This window comes from Bufo gargarizans, chromosome 2 (genome assembly GCF_014858855.1).
Source record: "Bufo gargarizans isolate SCDJY-AF-19 chromosome 2, ASM1485885v1, whole genome shotgun sequence".
NCBI classification, from domain to species: Eukaryota; Metazoa; Chordata; class Amphibia; order Anura; family Bufonidae; genus Bufo; species Bufo gargarizans.
Window position 1 is genome coordinate 722,931,808 of NC_058081.1, and position 26,169 is coordinate 722,957,976.

At 42.7% G+C, this 26,169-nt stretch overlaps 1 protein-coding gene across 1 annotated transcript in view; it reads right to left on the bottom strand.

Moving 5' to 3' along the window:
• Positions 1-24,495, bottom strand: part of LOC122927124 (C3a anaphylatoxin chemotactic receptor-like) — a 44,686-nt gene extending 20,191 nt beyond the window's left edge. The window contains exons 1-2 of the mRNA XM_044278707.1: positions 24,436-24,495; positions 19,669-19,721 (exon numbers count right to left, since the gene is read on the bottom strand). Of these exons, the coding sequence (XP_044134642.1) occupies positions 19,669-19,721 (53 nt within the window). The 5' untranslated portion in view covers positions 24,436-24,495. The remainder of the gene's footprint in view (positions 1-19,668; positions 19,722-24,435) is intronic.
• Positions 24,496-26,169: the final 1,674 nt, after the last annotated feature.

The window sequence follows — 26,169 nt, forward strand, 5'->3', positions numbered from 1 at the left end:
CCCTCACGGAATACCTTGGGGTGTCTTCTTTCCAAAATGGGGTCACATGTGGGGTATTTATACTGCCCTGGCATTTTAGGGGCCCTAAAGTGTGAGAAGAAGTCTGGAATCCAAATGCCTAAAAATGCCCTCCTAAAAGGTACTCATTAGAATTTGGGCCCCTTTGGGCACCTAGGCTGCAAAAAAGTGTCACACATGTGGTATTGCCGTACTCTGGAGAAGTAGGATAATGTGTTTTGCGGTGTATTTTTACATATACCCATGCTGGGTGAGAGAAATATCTCTGTAAAATGACAACTTTGTATAAAAAAATGGGAAAAGTTGTCATTTACAGAGATATTTCTCTCACCCAGCATGGGTATATGTAAAAATACACCCCAAAACATATTGCCCTAATTCTCCGTACGGCAATACTACATGTGTGACACTTTTTTGCAGCCTAGGTGCGCAAAGGGGCCCAAATTCCAATGAGTATCTTTACGATTTCACAGGGCATTTTTTACGCATTTGGATTCCAAACTACTTCTCATGCTTTAGGTTCTCTAAAATGCCAGGGCAGTATAAATACCCCATAAGTGACCCCATTTTGGAAATAAGACACCCCAAGGTATTTCGTGAGGGGCATGGCGAGTTCATGTAAAATTTTATTTTTTGTCACAAGTTAGTGGAATATGAGACATTGTAAGAAAAAAATAAATAAAAAAAATCTTTTTTTTGTGCCAGAAAATAAAAACTTCCATGAACTCATTATGCCCATCAGCGAATATCTTAGGGTGTCTACTTTACGAAATGGGGTCATTTGGGGGGTGTTTCTACTGTCTGGGCATTGTAGAACCCCAGGAAACATGACAGGTGCTCAGAAAGTCAAAATGCGTAAATTCACATTTTTGCACCATAGTTTGTAAATGTTATAACTTTTACCCAAACCAATAAATATACACTTATTGCATTTTTTTTATCAAAAACATGTAGAACAATATTTTAGAGAAAAATTTATATAGAAATGTAGTTTTATTTGAAACATTTTACAACAGAAAGTCAAAAATGTCATTTTTTTGCAAACATTTCGGTCAATTTTGATTAATATAAAAAAAAGTAAAAATGTCAGCAGCAATGAAATACCACCAAATGAAAGCTCTATTAGTGAGAAGAAAAGGAGGTAAAATTCATTTGGGTGGTAAGTTGTATGAACGAGCAATAAACGGTGAAAGTAGTGTAGTGCAGAATTGTAAAAAGTGGTCTGGTCATTAAGGGGGTTTAAGCTAGGGGAGCTGAGGTGGTTAAAGCGTTCGTCCCTAGGTGAGTTTTGGGCTTACTGCGACTTATGCGTTGACTGCACTGGCTGCAGATGGCAACACTATGGTCAGCAGCGGACACGTTAAAAAAGCTCACACTGCGGAGCCATGTGCCGGCGTCCTGGGAGCGGCGGATGTGACCGTGCATGGTGGCATCATCGTCACCTTCACCACCACTGATATTAGAGATCTCGGAGTAGGCAGCAACAGCGGGGACCTCCGTCCTTGGGCTGATCTGGGTACTGTCGTCAGACAGCTGGGTGGCGGTCGTTGCTACCTCCTCTTCCTCATCCGATGCCAAGAATGGCTGTGCATCTGTATGGGAATAGATGGAAAATAATAACTCTGATTTGAGTGGAGGGGCTATGGTGGTGGTGTCTTTGGCGGTGCACACAGCAGAGAGTGAGGAGGGTGCAGATACAGAGGATGAGGAGGGTGCAGAAGCAGAAGGCTGAGTGAGCCACTCAACCAACTCTGGTGCGACTTTGACGTTATCGCACGTGCCTTCTCCAACTTCCCACTTAGCCTCCGGCCTGGTGCACCTGCCTGACCCCTACCACCCCTGCGGAATGGCTGGCCTCTTCCTCTGCCTGTCATTTTCAAAATGACTCTGTGACAAAGTCTCAGTAGAAGAGCAGTACTTGTGGAAGCAGGTATATAGAACCCCTTAATGATTATTTGCTGGAAGCGGATATATCCAAACCCTTAATCATTTTTTTTGGGGGGGAAACTTGTATATCACACCAGTTGAAATTAGTTGTTCAAATAGCGTTTGTCCCTCTATAGAGCAGCAGGTTATCTGCAGAACCACACACAGCTGCTGCACAATGAAAATGCACTAGATGCAAATTATATTCTAGGTATATCACACCAGTTGAAATTAGTTGTTCAAATAGTGTTTGTCCCTCTATATACCTGCAGTATCGCAGCAGAACTGCACACAACTGCCGCACAATACAAATGCACTATAATATAATTTCTATGTTAGAAAGTATATTATAAGTATATCACACCCCTCAGTAAGTCACACCGATCGATAGCGCACCTATACCAGTCCTAAAAAGGACTTTTGTGGCCCTATTAGCTAGTGTTTGGTGTCCCTAACAGCCTGTCTCTGCTCCACACAGCAACCTCTTCCTACACTGGCAAAAGACTAAATATAAAATGGTGGCGAGATCGGGTCTATTTATAGGGTAAGGCATGTGTCCATGTGCTGAAATGTCTCAATTTGATGTCCTGTTCCACCTGCTGGATGTGTCATGGGTAAAAGTTCTGCCCAATACAAAAGATTATGGCACCGGCGGACATCGCCATATGTTCGCCTGTTTGGCGAACCGCGAACGAGCAATGTTTGCTGCAAAACAATTGCCGGGCGAACCACAAGGCCATCTCTATTGATAAGTGTAAGATCCCATTTGGTCTCCTTGTATTCTAGGGTCTTGACGAAAGGCTTGCAATACAGTTCCTAATGTCAGGACAAAGAGAAGGATAATGGGCAACTTTGTTGTGTACCATTTCCAATCTTGAACTGTGGAGAGTATTATTGACCTATATTTGTGCACTTGGGGAGCTGTACATAGACATGATAGCAGAGATGAAATGTGAGGGATTACCAACTCACCCTATCAACTGCCTTCTCAGCATCTGTGCTGATAAGGACTAATGGGATTGAGTTCAGTGTGGCATGTTGAATGATGTGTAATAAGCGCATTGTGCTCATTTTACCTTCTCTGTCTGGAGTAAACCCTACTTGTTCAGGGGAGATGAGTTTTGGTAAGAGGGGTTTTAATCTGTTTGCTAACAAATTGGCAAAGAGTTTCAGGTCATTATTCAGTAGCAAGTCACTGACTATATTGGACGGTTTTAAAAACTAACATAACAAATCTTTATTAGTATATTAATTAAAAATAAATTGATCCTTTTCCATAAATAGACCAAATCAAAGCTGGCATGCAGTATCGTAGTGCTGCCTGCTAATCTTGTTTATATACACTTGTGATTGTATATTTCCCTATTCCATCTCAGAAGTGATGTCCTGTGGGGCTTTAATTCCTGTATCGCCCCACTGCACTACATCACAGATAGTAATTCATTCTAGGGTCTCCATGTACTAATATTGTACTGATCTGTTGATTGCCAGATTAATTGCGGACCCAATCTACCGCTAAGCTAACATCTGGTTTGTCTATGCTACCCTTACATTATTCAGTAGGGAAATGGGCCTATAATTTGTGCATTGTGTAGCATAGTAACAGAGTTTATAAGGCCAAAAAAAGACATCTGTTTATCTGGTTAGGCCTGTTATCCTTCAAGTTGATCCAGAGGAAAGCAAAAAATCACTTGTGAGGTAGAAGCCAATTTTCCCCACTTAAAACCAGTTTTATGGTGTCCTAACTAAGGGCAACATAAATAAGTGACTGATTCTCTTAGCAAAATGCTGGGTCACGTTCTTTAATTGACCCAGTCAATCTGCCAACATCTTGTATTGAAAAGCTCCAGCTGATAATGATGAGTCATGAATATTCATGAGCTCCTGACTCTCCGCCCACCTGCTGCTCAGTGACAGTTTGTTTCCATAGGAACCAGCAGCAGGTGGGCATGGGAGTGGCTATAGCTCTGAATTAAATATACGCTGGACTCAATGACATCACGCCGGACTCGAATTAGTTCATTAGCATACGGCATGCGGCATCTTTGTGTGTATATTATGAGGTAACCGTCTGTCACACCAGTAAGTGAATACATCTAAGGCACTTTTTAGTAGTTAATGATTGTATATAATTAGTTAGATTATAATCAAATATCCACATGACAGGTTCCCTTTAAGGAGGAAATAAAATTGTTCCCGACTCCAATCAGGCAACCAGAATTACTCCCTGGATCAACGACCCATCTCACTGCTCTTACCGTAAAGAATCCTCTTCTATGTTTGTGTACAAACCTTCTTTCCTCCAGACGCAGAGGATGTCCCCTCGTCACAGTCACAGTCCTGGGGATAAACAGCTGATGGGAGTGATCTCTGTACTGACCCCTGATATATTTATACATGGTAATTAGATCTCCCCTCAGTCGTCTTTTTTCTAAAATGAATAACCCTAATGCTGATAATCTTTCAGGGTCCTGTAGTTGCCCCATTCCAGTTATTACTTTAGTTGCCCTCCTCTGGACCCTCTCCAGCTCTGCTAAGTCTGACTTGTTCACAGGAGCCCAGAACTGTACACAGTTCTCCATGTGTGGTCTGACTAGTGATTTGTAAAGTGGTAGGACTATGTTCTCATCACGGGCAGCTATGCCCCTTTTGATGCAACCCATTATCTTATTGGCCTTGGAAGCAGCTGCCTGACACTGGTTTCTACAGCTTAGTTTGCTGTTCACAAAAATTCAAAGGTCTTTTTCCATGTCAGTGTTACCGAGTGTTTTACCATTTAGTATGTACGGGTGACTTGCATTATTACTTCCCATGTGCATAAAGTGTTAAACCTTCTCTGTCCAAGCCTCCAATCTATCCAGATCCCTCTGTATTAGTATACTGTCCTCTTCCGTGTCAATTATTTTACACAGTTTAGGCCTCTTTCACACTTGCGTTGTCCGGATCCGGCGTGTACTCCATTTGCCGGAATTACACGCCGGATCCGCAAGAAAACGCAAGTGAACTGAAAGCATTTGAAGACGGATCCGTCTTCAAAATGTGTTCAGTGTTACTCTGGCAGCCAGGACGCTATTAAAGTCCTGGTTGCCATAGTAGGAGCGGGGAGTGGGGGAGCGGTATACTTACCGTCCGTGCGGCTCCCGGGGCGCTCCAGAATGACGTCAGAGTGCCCCATGCGCATGGATGACGTGCCATGCGATCACGTCATCCATGCGCGTGGGGCGCCCTGACGTCACTCTGAAGCGCCCCGGGAGCCGCACGGACGGTAAGTATACTGCTCTCCCGCTCCCCACTACACTTTACCATGGCTGCCAGGACTTTAGCGTCCCGGCAGCCATGGTAACCATTCAGAAAAAGCTAAACGTTGGATCCGTCAATGCGCCGAAACGATGTTTAGCTTAAGGCCGGATCTGGATTAATGCATTTCAATGGGCATTCATTCCGGATCCGGCCTTGCGGCAAGTCTTCAGGATTTTTGGCCGGAGCAAAAAGCGCAGCATGCTGCGGTATTTTCTCCAGCCAAAAAACGTTCCGGTCCCGAACTGAAGACATCCTGATGCATCCTGAATGTATTTCTCTCCATTCAGAATGCATTAGGATAAAACTGATCAGGATTCTTCCGGCATAGACCCCCGACGACGGAACTCTATGCCGGAAGACAAGAACGCAGGTGTGAAAGAGCCCTTAGTGTCATCTGCAAAAATTTATATTTTACTATGCAAGTCTTCTACAAGATCATTAATAAATATATTCAAGATAGACTAGCGACAGTGAACCAATCTGAGTGTGTACCATTAGAGATGACCTTGCAGTTCACCCGTTGGTCGTTTCACGGTGAACTTTGTTCGTTCGCGATTTGCCGAAAGGGGTGAACATATGGCGATGTCCGACGGCGCCATATTCTTTTACATTGTGAAAAACTTTGAACCATGACACATCCATCAGGTGGGACAGAACAGTCAATTGAGACATTTCAGCACATAGACACCCCCCCCCACCTTATAAATAAACCCGATCTGGCCGCCATTTTACATTCAGTCTTTTGCCAGTGTAGGGAGAGGTTGCTGTGTGGAGCAGGGACAGGCTGTTAGGGACAGCATAAGCTAGTTAATATGGCCACAAAAGTCCTTTTGGTATAGGTGTGGTATCGATAGGTGTGACATACTGAGGCGTGTAATATGTTTATAATATACTTTCTAACATAGAAAGTATATTATAGTGCATTTGTATTGTCCAGCCATTGTGTGCGTTTCTGCTGAGATACTGCAGCTACAGAGGGACAAACGCTATTGGAACAACTAAATTCAACTGGTGTGATATACCAGTTGCCCCCCAAAAAACTGATTGAGGTGGTGGTGTTATATACCTAGAATATAATTTCCATATAGTGCATTTTCATTGTGCAGAAGTTGTATGCGGTTCTGCTGAGATACCGCAGCTCTATAGAGGGACAAATGCTATTGGAACAACTTATTTCCACTGGTGTGATATACCAGTTGCCAGTTCTATATACCTGCTTACACAAATACTGCTCTTCTATAAGGATTTTGTCACAGGGTCATTTAAAAAATGACAGGCAGAGGAAGAGACCAGCCTTTCCACAGGGGTGGTAGGAGTCGGGCAGGTGCAGGGGGTTGAACTAGGAGAAACAGGCAGAACTTTCAGTCACAGGAGGCAAAAAGCAGACTGCAAATGTATCTGGAGCAAGCCATCCACCATGCACGGTCACATCTGGCGCTCCCAGGACGCCGGCACATGGCTCCGCAGTGTAGGCTTTTTTTAATGTGTCGGCTAATGACAATAGTGTTGCTATATGCAGCCTTTGCAGTCAACACATGAGTCACGGTAAGCCCAACACTCACCTAGGGACGACAGCCTTAATAAGGCACCTGGCCTCCCATCACCGAGCCCAGTGGGAGCAATACCATCAGAACCCACAAAGCCACACTCCCGGCGCTCCACGTCCTGCTTCTTCTTCTTCTCCTTCTCCTTTCTCTCCTATTTGTCCTCCACTCTACCTTCCACCGTGCCGTCGTCGTGTTCATCTGGCAAAAGGCAGGCTTCTGTGGCCTAAATATTTGAGTGTAAAAAGTTGATGACGCCGGATAACCCTCTTGCCCAACGGCTGACCGCCAGCTTGTCAGAACAGCTAGCCCGCCAACTACTGCCATATAAACTGGTCGAATCGGAGGCTTTTAGAAAATTTGTGGCCATTGGCACACTGCAATGGAAGGTCCCCTTGAAGGAAATATTTCTCTCAGAAGGGCATCCCAGAGCTATATGGCCTTGTTCAGTGCAAGTGTTGGTGCCAAGATACATCTGACCACAGACACATGGTCTAGCAAACACAGGCAGGGAAGGTGCATAACTTTTACTGCCCACTGAGTTAACCTTCTAATGGCTGTCAAGCATGCAACCCGTGGCACCCATGTGGATTTGGTGTTACCGCCACTGATTGCATGCAGTCCTGCCTCTTCTTCTCCTCCTCCTACTTCATCCTCTGTCTCCTCCTCGACTGACTCCTCCTTTTCCACTGCTATCACCTCTTCTGCTGCACCCCCCCCCCAGCTCCCCATAACCTATTCTAGGTGGCAGGTGAGACGTTGCCATGCTGTGCTACGGCTGTTGTGCCTGGAAGCCAAGAGAAACACCTGCACTCGTTTCTGCTCTGCGGTCACAGGCCGATCAGTGGCTAACCCCGCTCAATTTGACAGTTGGTAAAGTGATGTGCGATAACGGTTCCAATCTGATTGCGCTGAAACAGAGCAAAATGACACACTGTCATGGTGGGGAGTGGGGAAACCCCCACAGTACGATGACTGGGGGATAAGGAATGCAACTAGGCCTGAACACAAGAATAAGGGAGCAGATCACCTCCTAATACATCCCTATACCTAGCCCTAACTCCTCACCGTATGAGCGTACCTGGGTGGTAGGACGGCTCATACCCTGGATACCTAAGGCCCTGAGTCGCCCTGAGAATCCCTCACAAAGGAGCTGAGGAGAGGTGCCCTGTTCTTCCAGGACACGGAAGAACAGAAGTCTCAAAAGGCCTAGAAGCAGGGAAAGGAAAAGACCATATGCAGCAAGAGAAACGGCATGTAAGAAAACAAGACAACACACCTACCTGCCGCTGCCAAAATGACTGGAACACGTGAATATGTACCAGAGCCCTAACACCAAACAGGACACCGTACCAGCAACTCACACAGGTATCCAGCACACCAGACTCCGCCAGGACCCCCATGCCTCAAGGTGCATGGCAGCCCCAGGTGGCACTGCATACAGGCTAGGAAGTCTAGCAACCATGCTGGAAGATATCACCAAACATACCAGACAAGAAACACCAGGCTAGACATTACAACACACCAAATCATAACCCCACACCAAACATACAACACATGTAAGGGAGAGAAGACATTCCTGGAGACCTCGATGTCCCACTAGGTGGCCCTCAATCTGGGAGAAGGAACATGAAGACGAGGATGGTGCTGGGGGGAGGAGGAGGAGAAGGAGCAAGAAGAGCTGGCTTTAAACTTTTCTGGGTTCCCTGGTGTTGTATTTGGCTGGGGGGAGGAGACCGAGGACGACATTCTCCTGGACATCGAGCAGAAACCAGGCCGCTCCACCACTTCCAATTTAGTGCAAATGGGGGCCTTCATGCTCTAGTGTTTGAAGAGGGACCCCCATATAAAAAACATAAAGGGCAAGGACCAGTACTAGGTGGCAATGTACTTAGACCCCCGGTACAAACACAAAATGGGGGACATGTTACCAGCCTCACAGAGGGCTGTCAGAATGCAGCACTTCAAGGCCTTGCTTCGAGAGATGCTGCATTCTGCTGTTGTGGGCGCTGGGAATGGAATTTCCACCCACAGAGAAACAGTTCAGGGTACCAATCCTACAGCGCATGCAAGAAGAGGGCGGTTTGAAAATATCTTGGTCACTTCGAATATGAGATCATTCTTTCAACCAACCCATCCACAGCCACCCTCCAGATCCAGTCTCAGGGAACACCTAGACCGAAAGGTGTCCGGCTACATCGGTTTAATGGCCGATATGGACGCTCTGAGAAACGAGGAACCCCTGGAACTCATGGCTTGCCCCTCATCGAGTGTCCTGTCCAAAAGGACGTTCAGCGCAACAGGAAGGATCGTGACCGATAAGCGCACTCGCCTAGCTCACAACAGTGTGGACTACCTCACAATTCTAAAAATGAATGAGGCATGGATCTTGGAGGAATTCAACAACTATGACGACCACGTTTAATTGAATTTCCTCATGCCAGCTAACATATATCCTACAACACCAAGAACAAAGAATGGTCTCTGTCTATGTAAATAATCAGGCATAAAAGGCCTTTTCTGTCCGTTGAATGCCTAATGTTTTGGGCCTCAGAGGAATTCAACACCTGTGACTACCACGTGTTATCGAATTTCAACAATTTTCATGAGGGGGGTTTTCAAGAGGTGGGATGTTAGCTATGTTTTTAATCCAATTTTATATTTTTAGTTCTTTTAAACATATGTATTTGACCTGTATTTGTACTGGCTTGCAGAAAATTTGATATCCATTGACCATCTAATAAACCTCCGGCCACAAAATCACTTGATCTTTTATGTACGGTGAATGCATAATTTTTGGGACCTGTAGTCCAATGGCCTGCAGTAAAATTGATATCCAATGACCATGAAATTTACCTACAACCATATAATTACTTGTTCTTTTCTGTACAGTGAATTGATCATTTTTGGGACTTGTAGTCCACTGGCCTGCAGCAAAATTGATATCCAATTACTGTGAAATCTACCTCCAGCCACACAATTACTTGTTCTTTTCTGTACGGTGAATTAATCATTTTTGGGGCCTGTAGTCCACTAGCCTGCAGTAAAATTGATATCCAATGACCTTGAAATCTACCTCCAGCCACAAAATTATTTGTTATTTTCTTTACGTTGAATGAATATTTTTTGGGGACTGTAGTACTCTGGCCTGCAGTAAAATTGATATCCAATTACTGTGAAATCTACCTCCAGCCACATAATTACTTGTTCTTTTCTGTACGTTGAATGAATAATTTTTGGGCCTATAGTACACTGGCCTGCAGTAAAATTGATATCCAATGACCTTGTAATCTACCTCTTGCCACATACTTATGTATTATTTTCTGTACGGTGAATGAATAATTTTTGGGGCCTGTAGTAAATTAATGAAAATCACAGGAATAAGATAATAATGCACTTAGTAAAGCAGATTCAAGCATTATATATGGACAAAGTCCTCACTCTGATATGATAAAATCTGAGACACTTAGCCCATATATTTTGATAAAAACACATCTGAGCCCGCCTACCGAGTGCCAAGGTGGTCTCAGGTCAGGCAGGTCCTATGCTAAACCTACCTAAGCTATTGGGCTTCTATGTTCAGGAGCTAAGACGCTGCACATATGGTGTGCTGCTCCTAGTCACCTCCATGTGCGTCAAGCAACCGATGGGAAGATTAGCAAGCACACCTATATGTACCACCTAATCAAGGCGCTCTATTGGATAGGAAGGTCAAAAGTGCAAAGGAATGTTACTCCCAAGATAAAATAGGTGTGCATTCACACTTGAAGGTGCCACTCCCTCAAGCAAATACTACATAGACAAAAAAATCACAGAAAAAACTAAGGTAAAAACATCCTGCACAATATGATATATAAATTTGCAGATATCATTGGACATATTATTGAAGAAAATTACAGAAATAAGATAATAATGCACTTAGTAAAGTAGATGCAAGCATTATATATGGACAAAGTCCTCACTCTGATATGATAATATCTGAGACACTTAGCCAATATATTTTGATCAAAACACATCTGAGCCCACCTACCAAGCGCCAAGAAGGTCTCAGGTCAGACTGGTCCTACGCTAAACCTACCTAAGCCATTGGACTTCTATGTTCAGGAGCGCCGACGCCGCACACCTGTAGTACATTGTCCTGCAGTAAAATTAATATCCAATGAACGTGAAATCTACCTCCAGCTACATAATTACTTGTTCTTTTCTGTACATTAAATGAATAATTTTTGGGGCCTATAGTACACTGGCCTGCAGTAAAATTGATATCCAATGACAGTGTAATCTACCTCCAGCCACATAATTACTTGATCTTTTCTGTACGGTAAATTAATAATTTTTGGGGCCTGTAGTACACTGGACTGCAGTAAAATTGTTATCCAATGAACGTCTAATATACCTCCAGCCACATAATCACTTGATCTTTTCTGTACGGTGAATGCCTAATGTTTGGGGCCTGTACTCCAGTGGCCTACAGTAAAATTTTTATCCTTTTATGCAGTACAGTGTCAAATGCTTTGTAGAAGTCCAGATATACGACATCCATTGATTTGCCTCGGGCAAGTCTAGAACTTACCTCTTCATAGAAACTGATTAAATTAGTTTTACATGACCGATCCCTCATGAAGCCATGCTGATATGGCGTTATTTGCTTATTTTCATTGAGGTACTCCAACAGTTTACCCAGGACAGATGTTAAACGTACCGGCCTATAGTTTCCTGGCTCTGTTTTTTGACCCTTTTTGAATATTGGCACCGCATTTGCTATGTGCCAATCTTGTGGCACACTCCCTGTCAGTATAGAGTCCTTAAATATCAGAAATAAGGGTTTAGCTATGACATTACTTAATTATCTTAGGATATGGTGGTCTATGCCATCTGGTCCTGGCGATTTGTCTATTTTAATCTTTTTAAGGCGCCGCTGTACTTCTTCCTGGGTCAGACTGGGCACTTTTAATGAGGAATTGAATTTTACATTCTGCATTTCATCTGACAGTTTATTTTCTTCAGTGAATACAGTGGAGAAAAAAATATTTAATAGCTTTGCTTTCTCCTCATTACTCTCTGCAACTCCCCCCTCATTACTCTGAAGAGGGCCGACACCTTCAGATTTATAATTTTTACCATTTATATCATTGAAGAACATTTTAGGGTTAGTTTTGCTCTCTGTGGCAATTAATCCCTTGGTTTCTAGTTTGGCTGCTTTTATTCGATTTTTACATATTCAATTTTTTTCCTTATAGTTTTTAAGTGCTTCCTCGCTACCCTCCTGTTTTAGTGTTTTAAATGCTTTTTTTTTGTCATTTATTGCTTTTTCTACAATTTTATTTATCCACATTTTCTTGTTCCTTAACCTTTTATTCCCATATGGTATGCCCCTTTCACAATTAGATTTTAGGATGCTTTTAAAATTATCCATTTTGTGACTGTATTTTAAATTTTTGAGGACTTTGTCACAGTTAGTTAGGCCTGTGACCTTTCTTAGTTTGCTAAATTTAGCTTTTTTGAAGTTTGGTATTTTTGTTCCTCTCTGAAGAAACACTCTTTTGAATGGCAATTGGAAGGTTACTTTATAGGTCACTATTTTCCAGATGTCTCCCAACCTGCACATCTGTTGTTCTGTCAGGTCTATTGGTTAATACTAAGTCCAGTATGGAGTCCCTCTAGTCGGGTCCATTTCTGAATAATTTTCTAAAACATTTTTTGATGCAGTCTTGGTGTAGATTTTCATTCCTTCCCTTTTCAATCGGAATTGTGGACATGGACCCTGTGTTATGAATGGCCAGGGCACTTCTGTTTTTCCATGGTGCAGTTTATAAAACCACAAGCTGAAAAAAAGGTCTTGTCCCATCTGGGCCCCTGGAGTGAAGGGAAAGCACAGTGTGCATGCACGGTCATCCTCCATTATGCTATGAGTGTTCTGATAATAGCTGATCACTGGCTCTGCTATTTTTAGAAATTATATAGCAGTAAATGCTGCGCATGCACACTGTTATGGGGAATGTGTGGATGACACACTGTTATGGGGGATCTGTGGATGTCACACTGTTAAGGGGGATCTGTGGATGACACACTAGTATGGGGGATCTGTGGACGTCACACTGTTATGGGGGACCTGTGGATGTCCCACTGTTATGGGGATCTGTGGATGTCCTACTGTTATTGAGGATCAGTGGACGACACACTGTTATGGGGGATCTGTGGAGGACACTATTAAGGGGTATCTGGCTGTGATATGGCCACAATGTGTGACATAGCTTTTTAGATTCCTTTATTAGCAGTCCTGGTCTGCTCTCCCAACGTACTGAATAAAAAAAAAAGACACTTATAATTTGGACTCAGGTTCATAATCTATACTCCAAAGCCCCCCCCCCCCCCCCATTAACAATGCAGACCACCCAAACAATTTCGTCTTCATTAGTTTAACTAGAGCCCTCTAGGGCCCAGATAGCAATGTGGTAATTGAACACAGCACGGACACGTCACAAGCACCACTTGAGCATACCATTTGGTTGTGCCCTGCAGTCACAGGGAGCCCACAGGACACAAGGAGCTCACACAGTGGCACAGGGAGCATACACATGGAGCACACAGGAGGGGGCACAGGGGAAACACAGGCCTGACAGTGGGAACTCACAGTTCAATGGCGATCAATACTTGAGGGCAGTGCAGGGCTGCTACAATGAGAGTGTGACCCCAGCAGCCCTGCACCCCCTCCTCCACAGACACTGCTGCATGCTTCTTACTAGATGGACTTAACAGGTGCTTTAATACGAGGGTCCTGGGAGCTCCTGCAGTCCTGAAGCTGAGGTCAGAGCCTGTGAGTCAGATGCAGCAGAAGGCCCAGTCATTCCAGTCTGATGTTTGGGCACAGCAACCTGGATCAAGTGCAGGCAAAGGCTGGGGAGTGGGGCTATGTTACCTCTGCACACACAGAACATTCTGATGCTGGTCTGTGGCATCAGGATTGTGGATAATGCTGGCCTGTCACTAGTGATGGACGAACATCGGCCGGGACCATTCACGAACGCAATCAAATGTTTGCGAACCGCAAGTTCACGGCGGGCCTCTTTCACTTTAATGGCAGGCGAACCTTAAAAAACCTTTAGGTTATATTTGCAGCCCCCAAAACTTAATAGAAGTGCACAAATAGTCCCAAAACATGGACAGTGACATACAAGAGAGGGATCAATGACAAAAATTCCCACAAAAAATATGTATTTTAATCATGGGCCATTTTTATGTGTCTTAAAGGGAAAGTCTCAAAAATGTGCCCTGCTGGAGCCTACAAAAAATTTATTTTAGGCCACAGGAGTATGGTCCTTAAAAATTAGGCATTTACCTGACAAAATAAATTGTGATTATGTGGCTCGAGGTACATTAGGCGGTCACCGTATAACAATTTGGCCAGTTAGATTACAGGCCCCAAAAATTATGCATTCACCATACAGAAAAGATCAAGTGATTATCTGGCTGGAGGTATATTAGACGGTCATTGGATAACAATTTTATAACAGGTCAGTGGAGTACAGGCCCCAAAAATTATGCATTTAACGTACAGAAAAGATCAAGTGATTATGTGGCTGGAGGTATATTAGATGGTCATTGGATAACAATTTTACTGTAGGCCAGTGGAGTACAGGCCCCAAACATTAGGCATTCACCGTACAGAAATGAGCAAGTCATTATGTGGCTGGAGGTACACTAGGTTGTCCTTGCCCTTTATGCTTTTTATACGGGGTCCCTCTTCAAACACTGGAGCATGAAGGCCCCAATTTGCACTAAATTGGAAGCTGTGGAGTGCCCTGGCTCCTGCTCATCATCCAGAAGAATGTCTTCCTCGGTCTCCTCCCCCCAGCCACGGACAACACCAGGGTTCCCATAAAAGTTTAAAGTCCCCCTCAAAGCCTGCTCTTCACGTGTGCAATTTTGCCCTGTTTCAGTGCGCTCAGCAGATTGGCACTGTTGTTGCACACCACTTTGCCAACTGTCATATTGAGCAGGTTAAGCCACTGATCAGCCTGTGACTGCAGAGCTAAAAGCAGTGCAGGTACGTTGTGGCTCTTGGCTTTCAGGCACAACAGCCGCAGCACAGCATGGCATCGTCTCACCTGCCACGTCGAATAGGTTCTGGGGAGCTTGGGGGGCGCTGCAAAAGAGGCGGTAGCAGTGGAACAGGAGGAGTCAGCCGAGGAGGAGACGGAGGATGGAGTAGGAGGAGGAGAAGAAGAGGCTGGCCTGCATGCAGTCCGTGGCGGTAACACCAAATCCACACGGGTGCCACGGGTTACATGCTTGACAGCCGTCAGAAGGTTCACCCAGTGGGCAGTAAAAGTTATGTACCTTCCCTGCCTGTGTTTTCTAGACCACATGTCTGTGGTCAGATGTATCTTGGCACTGACACTGTGTGCCAGTCTGAGATACATTCACTTGCCGCTGAACATGGCCATATAGCTCTGGGATGCCCTTCTGGGAGAAATATTTCCTCCCGGGGACCTTCCATTGCAGTGTGCCAATGGCCACAAATTTTCTAAAGGCCTCCGAGTCCACCAGTTTTTATGTAGTTGGCGGACTAGCGGTTCCGACAAGCCGGCGGTCAGCCATTGGGCAAGAGGGTTATCCGGCGTCATCATCTTTTTACGTTTGAACATTTGGGCCACAGAAGCCTGTCTTTTGCCAGATGAACGTGACAACGGCACAGGGGAAGGTGGAGGACAAATGGGAGGAGAGAGGAGAAGGAGAAGAGGCAGGACGTGGAGCGCCGGGAGTGTGGCTTTGTGGGTTCTGATGGTGTTGCTCCCACTGGGCTCGGTGATGGGAGGCCAGGTGCCTTCTTAAGGCTGTCGTCCCTAGGTGAGTGTTGGGCTTACTGCGACTTATGTGTTGACAGCACAGGCTGTAGATGGCAACACTATTGTCAGCAGCTGACACATTAAAAAAAGCCCACACTGCGGAGTAATGTGCCGGCGTCCTGGGAGGGCAAGATGTGACCGTGCATGGTGGATAGCTCACTCCAGATAGATTTGCAGTCTGCTTTTTGTCTCCTGAGCACTGCGAGTTCCGCCTGCTTCTCCTCCTTCTACCCCCTATCTGCTGCTCTGTCTCTCCCTCTGAACTCCCCTCCTCTTCCTCTCTTGTGGGCACCCACGTGACATCCATCGACATATCATCAACGTCACCTTCACCACCACTGACATTAGAGATCTCAGAGTAAGCAGCAACAGCGGGGACCTCTGTCCTTGGGCTGATCTGGGTACTGTCGTCAGACCGCTGGGTGGTGGCTGTTGCTACCTCCTCTTCCTGATCCGGTGCCAAGAATGGCTGATCAGTAAGGTCTTGGAATAGATGGTAAAATAAAAACTCTGACTCGAGTGGAGGGACTATGGTGGTGGTGGTGATGTCTTTGGGGGTGCACACAGCAGAGAGTGAGGAGGGTGCAGAAGCGGAAGGCTGAGTGAGCCACTCAACCAACTCTGGTGCGTCGTTTGATGTAATCGCACACACCTTCTCCAACTTTCCACTTAGGCTCCGGCCAGGTGCACCTGCCCGACCCCTGCCACCCTTGTGGAATGGGCTGCCTCTTCCACTGCCTGTCATTTTCAAAATGAACCTGTGACAAAGTCCCTATAGAAGAGCAGTATTTGTGTAAGCAGGTATATTGCAGGCCTTAATCAATATTTGGTGGAAGCTGGTAAATTAAAACCCCTTAATCAATATTTGGTGGAAGCCGGTGTATCGCAGGTCTCAATCTCTATTTGGTGGAAGCCGGTATATCAATCCCCTCTATCAGTATTTTGTGGAAACTGGTATATAGAACCCCTTAATGAGTATTTGCTAGAAGCTGGTATATCAAACCCCTTAATCAATATTTGGTGGAAGCCGGTGTATCGCAGGTCTCAATCTCTATTTGGTGGAAGCCGGTATATCAATCCCCTCTATCAGTATTTTGTGGAAACAGGTATATAGAACCCTTTAATGAGTATTTGCTGGAAGCCGGTATATAAAACCCCTTAATCAATATTTGATGGAACCCGGTGTATCAAAGGCCTTAATCTATATTAGGTGGAAGCCAGTATATCAATCCCCTCTATCACTATTTTGTGGAAACAGGTATATAGAACCCCTTAATGACTATTTGCTGGAAGCCGGTATAGCAAACCCCTTAATCAATATTTGGTGGAATCCGGTGTATCGCAGGCCTCAATCAATATTTGGTGGAAGCCGGTGTATAACACCCCTCAATCAGTTATTTGGGGAATCAGTTATATTGCACCCCTTAATCAGTTGCAATTAGTTATTCCATTAGCGTTTGTCCCTCTATATAGCTCTGGTACTGCAGCAGAACCGCACACAAATAGCTGCACAATACAAATGCACTATAATAGTCTTTCTATGTTATAAAGTATAATATATAAAATTTCACACCCCTTTGTGTATCACACCTATCGATAGCACACCTATACCAGTCCTTAAAAGAACTTTTGTGGCCCTATTAGCTAGCGTTTGGTGTCCCTAACAGTCTGTTCCTGCTCCACACAGCAACCTCTCCCTACACTGGCTCCACACAGAATGTAAAATGGCGGCAGATCGGGTTAATTTATAGGGTAGGGGGTGTGTCCATGTGCTGAAACGTCTCAATTGGATGTCCTGTCCCACCTGATGGATGTGTCATGGGTCATGCAAAAGAATATGGTGCGCGCAAATATCGACATATGTTTGCATGTTCGGTGAATCGCGAACAAGCAAAATTTGCCGCAAAACGACCGGTGAACCGCAAGGCCATCACTATCTGTCACTGAGCTTTGGGGGGGATACTTAAGTATCTAACAGCAGGGGTCCCCTGCATGGCATGCATGGCATTATGGGTGATCCCGCCTTTCCAGAGTTCCTTTCTCCATGTCCTCACATGTGCAGCAGCCATTTTAGGAAAAATGCAATTCGTTACCACGAATCGTGAGGAAATTTGGATTTAGTGCAAATCGATGAATTCCTGAAATTCGGATCGAATTCCACTTTGTCAGTTTCGATTCGCTCATCTCTAATGACCAATCATCACAGTAGTGGTGGTGGGGTTTCGGAAACCTGAAAGAACTGGGTAAACTGTGATGCTCGTGAGTATGGCAATCTGTGCTTGCTTGCTTATGTGCATTTAGGCATTTCACCATCAAGTAAACTAATGATTACTGGATGATAGTTCTGGACCATAGTTCTTGATCATCACTATCAAACTAAAATGGAGAAATGGTTTTCTGATAACACGAGGGAGGCAATATTGTACTCTGTACTCAGCTTGTCACAGCTCTCAGTGAGCAGGCACCTGCCTGAGGGTCTGAGTAGGAGGCTTGTTAGTGCTCTCAGCCATTTCTGCTCCCACATGTATTAAAAATAATGGGGCAGTTTTTTCAAGTTTTGTCCTACCTGGACTGTGGCCATTCCCCGGCGCATACCCTCTTCCCTGACCCCATGGACTTCTAAGCAGGCAGATTGGAACAGTGACGATAACTGGCCCAGTTTGCTCTCATTGAACTTGTCTTGTCCAACCTTCAGTGTCATCTTAGAGAGAGTTTTCAGTGCAGCAGGTGGCAATTTCATACACAAACTTCAAACTTCAAACTTCCACAAGTGCACAAAACATCACATTTATCAAAAGGCATGGCATCATTTCTGAAGATTTTTACACATGCAAACTGAGGATGATGAATAGATTTACCAGCTTGATTATGCCATTGCTACTGTCGACCTGCCAATCTGCCATCATGTGCCATACTGTACAGTATATCTACTGCAGGCGCAACAGCTGCTGCTCCCCCTTCTGTCACTACAATTACATCTACTGTCTCGTCTATTAAGTTCCATGCCATTCTGCTATAGCTGCCTCTACTATTGCTGCTACAATTACTCCTACACAGCTTACGCTTGTACATTGTACTGCTATTGCCCCCAAAAAAGGGGGTATTTCTTGATAAGCCACTATTTATTCTGACATTAACATTTATATGTTTAAATACAGAAAGGCATCTGCTCCATTAAGGAATAATTTTGGATGCCTGTTCAAAACTAGCCACTGTTTTCTTCTGGCACTACCAAGAATTTACCCCTTAGAGGCATACATTTTGAACGTTTTGTTTATAAAAATAACAAATCTGGCTGCTATAAAGGATCATTTTGGAAGTTTTTATTTTATTTTAAAAAGAATAACAAACCTCATGGTGTTTTTCCACTTTTGTTTGTTAAAACCTACAACCATGTGTTTACCCATCACTATACATGTCAGTGATATTATTTACTATTGCTGTCATTGTGATAAAGAACAGTGTTGATCACAAATATTCTAATCGCTAATTTTTATAGCGAATATTGGCACTTCGAGAATTTACGAATATCTAGAATATAGTGCTATATCTTTGTAATCGCAAAATTCTCGATTTTTTTTTCATCAGTACCCATGATCCCTCACTGCTTCTTGCTTGTAGGCCAATGAGAAGGCAAATATCTTTGACTTTAGGAGTGATGTTGATCGCAAATTTTCGTATCGCTAAATTTTAACGCAAATTTTCCGATTGCCGATTTTTGCAATCATGAAAATAATGACTGGAGACCACAAATTCTGGGATATATCGCAAATTTGAATATTGCCTTTGCTGCTCATCACTAATAAAGAGATTAAAAATAAAAAAGAGAGAAAGACTAGAGAGAAAAAAAGTTTCCTATGAGACCTCCCAGTGTCACATACCAATTTTCTGGCTAACTGTAGCACTTGTTTGGGTAGAAATTAGAATACATTTGGACCTGAATAAATTTTTGTTTTTAACCATTTCATTTAAAGCTAATTTCAATTAAACAGTATTTACTGTGGAGGAATGTATGAGGAATATAAACTTACCAGCAATCTGGAGTTGTATCAGAAAAGGTCAGGTTTAGATCATCAGTATCCATCTTGAATGAAAAAAAAAAAAAAAAGGTATTATTATTAATTCATTTATGTAGTTGTCCAGTATTTCAATATTGATGACCTATCCTCAGAAATTAGATGTTTTCAGTGATGGTGGCTGCATAAAACATGGATGGTGGTGCTGGGTGTCAGATTCCTAACAATCTGATATTGATGAACTATCCTGAGAATAGGAATAAATGTTAAAATCCTGGATACCTCTTTAACCCCTTCCCGACATATGACGTAATAGTACGTCATGGCGGCAGGTGCGTTCCCGCATTTTGACGTACTATTACGTCATGGTGATCTGGCGGGCACCGAAGCAGTGTGGGCCCGATCACTGCTGGGGCCCAGAAGTCCCTGATAGCCGTACAAGCCGATGCGGTGGATTAACCCCTTCTATGCCACAATCAGCGCTGACCGCAGCATAGATGGGATTTGCGGTGGGTGAGGGAGCCCATCAAGTCCGCGATCTGCTGTGGCGGGTACCTGATGGGTGAGAAGGCAGCCCAATGCCATGCAGAGGCTGCTTAATGCCTTGCACGGCATCAGGACCCGTCTTCTATGGGTGCCCAGGAGATCCAGCCTCAGGCCCGTCTCCTAGGCAACCTGTTAGTGTATGACTCAGTGTAATACACTAACAGGCAATGCATTACAATACAGATGTATTGTAATCCATTGCAGAGGGGATAAGACCCCCAAAAGTAAAGTCCCAGACTGGGACAGAAGTAAAGTTTAAAAAAAAAGAGTTTTTAATTAAAAAAATAAAGTTTCAAGTGAAAAAAAGAAAAAAAACCTCCCCTTTCTCCTTGATTTTATATTAAAAAAAATTGAAAAAAAGAAAAGAAAACACACACATATTAGGTATCGCCGCATCCATAACGACCGGCTCTATAAATATATCACATGATTCACCCTGTCTGATAAACACCGTAAAAAAACTAAAATAAAAACTGTTTAAAAAAAAAATGCTATTTTTGTCACCTTACATCACAAAAAGTGCAACACCAAGCGATCCAAAGGGGGTACGCCCCCCAAAATAGTACTAATAAAATCATCACCTCATCCCACAAAAAAATCACCACTACAGAAGACAATCACCTAAAAAAATTTAAACTATTGCTCTCAGAACATGGAGACACTAAAACATCATTTGTTTGGTTTAAAAAATGCAGTTATTGTGTTAAAGTGAAATAAATAAAAAAAAGTATACATATTAGGTATCACTGCATCCGTAACAACCAGCTCTATAAAAATATCACATGACTTAACCCCTCAGGTGAACACAGTAAAAAAAAAAAGATACAAACAGTGCCAAGAACGCCATTTCTTGTCACCTTACATCATAAAAATTGCAATACCAAGCTATCAAAAAGGCATATGGCCCCCAAAATAGTACCAATCAAACCGTCACTTCATCCCACAAAAAATGAGACCCTTCCTAAGACAATCGCCCAAAAAAAAAAAAAAAAATATGACTCTCAGATCATGGAGACACTAAAATATGATATTTTTTTTTTTTGCTTCAAAAAGGATATTATTGTGTTAAAGTGAAAAAAAAAGTAGATATGTTAGATATTGCCATGTCCATAATAATCTGCTCTATAAAAATATCACATGACCTAATTCATCAGGTGAACACCGTAAAAATTTTTAATAAAAACATAATTTAAAGTGCAACATCAAGCGATCAAAATGGCATATGCCCCCCAAAATAGAACCAATCAAACCATCATCTCATCCCGCAAAAAATGAGCCCCTAGCTAAGATAATCAGTCAAAAAATAAAAAAAACTATGGCTCTCAGACTATGGAGACACTAAAACATCTTTTTTTTTATGCTTCAAAAATGCTATTATTGTGTAAAACTTAAATAAATAAGAAAAAGTATACATATTAGGTATTTCCACGTCCGTAATGACCAGCTCTATAATAATATCACGTGACATAAAACCTTATGTGTAAAAATAAATAAAAAAAAAAACTGTGCCAAAACAACAAATTTATTTGGTCACCTTGCCTCATAAAGTGTAACAATGAATGATCAAAAAATCATATATACCCAAAAATGGTACCAATAAAAACATCAACTCTTTCTGCAAAAAATGAGCCCCTGCACAAGAAGAATTACAGAAAAATAAAAAAATATGGCGTTCAGAAAATGGAACCACAAAAACATATGTAAAACTGAAACAAAAAAACTAAGAAAGTAGACATATTTGATATCACCGCGTCCAGAACAGCCTGCTCTCCTAAAAATAGAGCATGATCTAACCTGTCAGATGAACATTGTAAACATTTTAAAATAAAAACAGTGCCAAAACAGGCATTTTTTGGTTACCTTGCCTCAAAAAAACATAATATAGAGCGATTAAAAATCATATGTATCCCAAAATAGTACCAAAAAAACTGTAACCTTATCCCCTAGTTTCCAAAATGGGGTCACTTTTGGGAATATCTACTGTAGGGGTGCATCAAATGGGACATGGTGTCTAAAAACCAGTCCAGCAAAATCTGCCTTCCAAAAACCATGCGGCAATCCTTTTCTTCTGCGCCCTGCCGAGCGCCCTTACATCAGTTTACCTGTTAACCCTCGATGTGTTAAAGAAAAAAATGGATTAAAATGGAAAATCTGCCAAAAAAGGTAAATTTTGAAATTTCATCTTCATTTTCCTTTAATTCTTGTGGAACACCTAAAGGGTTAACAAAGTTTGTAAAATCAGTATTGAGTAACTTGAGGGGTGTAGTTTCTACAATGGGGTCATCTATGGGTGGTTTCTATTATGTAAGCCCCACAAAGTGACTTCAGACCTTAACTGCTCCTTAAAAAGTGGATTTTGGAAAATAAAAATTAAAAATGTTTTTGAATTGCTTCTAAAAATCTAAGCCTTCTAACATCCCCAAAAATAAAATGACGTTTGCAAAATGATGCAAACATAAATTAGACATATCAAATATTTATTACTTAATATTCCCCGTGAGGTATCCCTTTCTGTTTTAAAAGTAGAGAAATTAAAAGTTTTGAAAATTGTGAATTTTTAAAATTTTTGGTAAAATTGGGATTTTTTCATAAATAAAGGTGAAATATATTGACTCAAATTTATGTCATGAAGTACAATGTGTCACGAGTAAACAATCTCAGAATGGCTTGGATAAATAAAAGCATTCCAAAGTTATTACCACATAAATTGACACATGTCAGATTAGCAAAAAATGGCCTGGGCAGGAAGGTGAAAACTGTATGGATTATACTTACCTGCTCCCTGGCCGCGGTGTTGTTCTGGATGCCTACATGGCTGCCACTGAATCTCCCCTTCGATCGGATGTAAACAGCCAATAGGGGTGCAGCCAATTTCTTAGAAGTCTCAGTTTAAGGCCTCATGCACACGACCGTTGTTTGCTTCTGCGTCCGTTCCGCCGATCTTAGCGTTTCAGGTGCGGACCCATTCATTTCTATGGAGCCGTTGAAAATGTGGATAGTGCACCGTTTGCCATCCGCGTCCGTGATTCGTGGTTCCAGTCCGTCAAAAAAATATAAACTGTCCTATTCTTGTCCGCGGAAAACGGTTCGCGGACTTATTCAAGTCAATGGGATAGCTAAAAAACACGGAGGCACACAAGATTGTCATCCGCGTCCGTTTTATTCCTATCATTTCCATGGCAAACCTGTCTTAGACTTTTTTGTTACCTTCCTTTATGTCTGGTAGTCCTCCAAAAATAAAGGAAGACACACGGAAACAAAAACGGAAACGGATCACAGAACAACGGAACCCCATTTTGCGGAACGGAACACAACAACGGTCGTGTGCATGAGGCCTAAGGTTTCATTTCCTGAATCAATAAAGGATCATTATGTTTTCCTGACACATTCCTTTCCTCTCCATTTCTTTGACTGAATTTAGTAGACATCTGTTTTCTTTTAGCTAAATTCAAGGTATTGTCCGATTTATTGATTTTTGTGTACTGTTCATCCTTCCCAATTACTTAATTTAATTAAAAAATCATGCTTATTTCTGTCCCTTGGGGGGGGGGGCGTCCTTTTTACTAGAAATTATGTTCAGTAAGGCTGAGTTCACATCAGCGTTCAGTCTTTATCTATTTTATGCACTAAGGGTCCATTCACACATCCGTAGTGTATTAGCGGATCGGCAATACACCGGCCCGGCACCCCTAGAGAAATGCCTATTCTTGTCCGCTATTGCGGACAAGAATAGGACATGTTCCATTTTTTTCGGGAGCCATGGACCAGAATTATGGAGCCGCGGACTGAAAATGCGGATGCGGATAGCACAATGTGTTGGAAATGAATGGGTCCACACCTGTTCTGCAAAGTTGCAGAACGGATGCGGACCCATTCCACGGACGCGTGAATGGACCCCTATATAGCGCTGACATATTCTGCAGCGCTTTGCAGACATTAACATCACGCTGTCCTCAATGGGGATCACAATCTAAGTTCCCTATCAGTATGTCTTTGAAGTGTGGGGAAAACCCACGCAAACACGGGGAGAACATACAAACTCCATGCAGATATTGTTATTAAAGATGATAGAATTTATTAATAAAAAAGTATGATTGATTATAAAGTATTTAATAATTCAATTATAAGTTAAATTCCACATTTTTATAGCAAAAGTTAAAATTTCAGTTATTCATTAATGACATATTGTTATTATTAATAATGTGCAGTTCATATAGAATTCTATTAATTTCTTACCTTACATTGTCTTCTATCTCTCACTTTTATGAAGGTAAGATTCTCACATCCACTGTTATGTTTCTTCTACAATAGTCTATCACGGAATAACAGAATAATCATAATCTCCGTTAAAATACTCTCATGGGGTTGTAATCTTATTGTAGTCTATCAAGCAGTGACATCGAGCAGTGACATAAAGCAGTGTGTGACTCACTGGTTGATCGCTTATCAGATATAGTAAAATGAATATAATTTTAAGCCTGACTGAACCATAAAGTTTTAGTGCAAAATCACAAATAATAATATTTTGGAACTGATTAAATAAAACAAAATAATTGTTGGGAAAACTAAGGAGAAGTAAGAGAGGGTTCAGCTAATCTCATATATTACATAATGGGATTTGTCTCATCATGGACAATGAGGGCATATCATTAGGATATGCCTCCATTGTCTTATAGGTGCGGGTCTCACCGCTGGGACCTGCATCTATATCGAGAACAGTGCCCCGCAAGTGAAGGGGAGCGCATTGTGCATGTGTAATGCCCCAGAGTGCCATTACCACTCCTGTTTGCACCTTGCTACCACTTCTTATGGGCTAACTTATGTTATAAAATGTATTTCATATAATTGTGCATATGTATTCCTATTTATTCCTATGTAACTATATTACTCATGTAATAACCTGGTCAAGTATATACTTGGCAGAGTTAGCTACATGGGATGGACTGGATTGTCCATTCTCTCTCCCTCTAGAGGGAGCACAGCAGTAAGAGAGGAGGAGCCTAGGCAGGTTTAGTCAGTCTAGCTTTCCCCCTCCTGGGGAGAGGTTGTGAGCAGAGTTCCTGTAAACCCCTGCTAGGGGAAGGCAGTCGAAGCTTGAGGTACTAATTGCCAGGATAAGAAGTTCCTAGGATTGATTACTACTGACATAGCTGAGCTGAGAGAGTTACAAAAAGAATACAGAAGAGAAGAGTTTATTTGCAGTGACAGTTTGCCAGCCAAAGTATTACTAAAGCCTGCTGGAGACCAAGCCAATACAATTACTGGAAACTGTATGGATTATCATTTCTTACAAGTAAAAGCAACTGTTCAACGTTTACTCAAGTCTGGACTCACCTTTATTCTACACCATCCAAGTTCCGTTTACCCTCCCCCTTTGCACTGCTTCTGACCACCACATCTGGGATTCAAACCATAACTAAAGGTAGGAGCAAAGTGACAAGTGCATTCATCATTTCTAGGGATTTTGAGGCCAATTTTACACCACTCTGGCCTCCCTACATTTGGGCACTTTCCATCTTACAAAGGGAGCCTTGTGCTTCCGCTGCTTTACCGCAGCTGGTGTCACATTTACTTACTCAAAAAGAGTGACATATTTCGTAGATACCTCTAGAGGGGTAAGGGTATCCCCTAGGTGTGACCAGTGGGCCCATTGCACATGCGCAGCCGCCCTCCATTCATTTTCTATGGGGCCGGCGAAAATAGCCGAGCACTCCCATTTACTTCTATGGGTAGCTGGCTTGGTGGTGGTACTCTAGCCACCTTGCGGGGCTCCGTTCTCGATATAGGCGTGGGTCCCACAGCTGGGGGATATACCCCCATTGTCCATGATGAAACAACCCCTTTAAGAAACAATGTACAAAATAGCAAGATAATATAGTATATAATAGACATATAATATAGTATATAATAGGCATTATTTTGCCTCAGTTGTTTCTTGTTCTGCAGTGTTTTTTTTCTGTTTTTGAACAT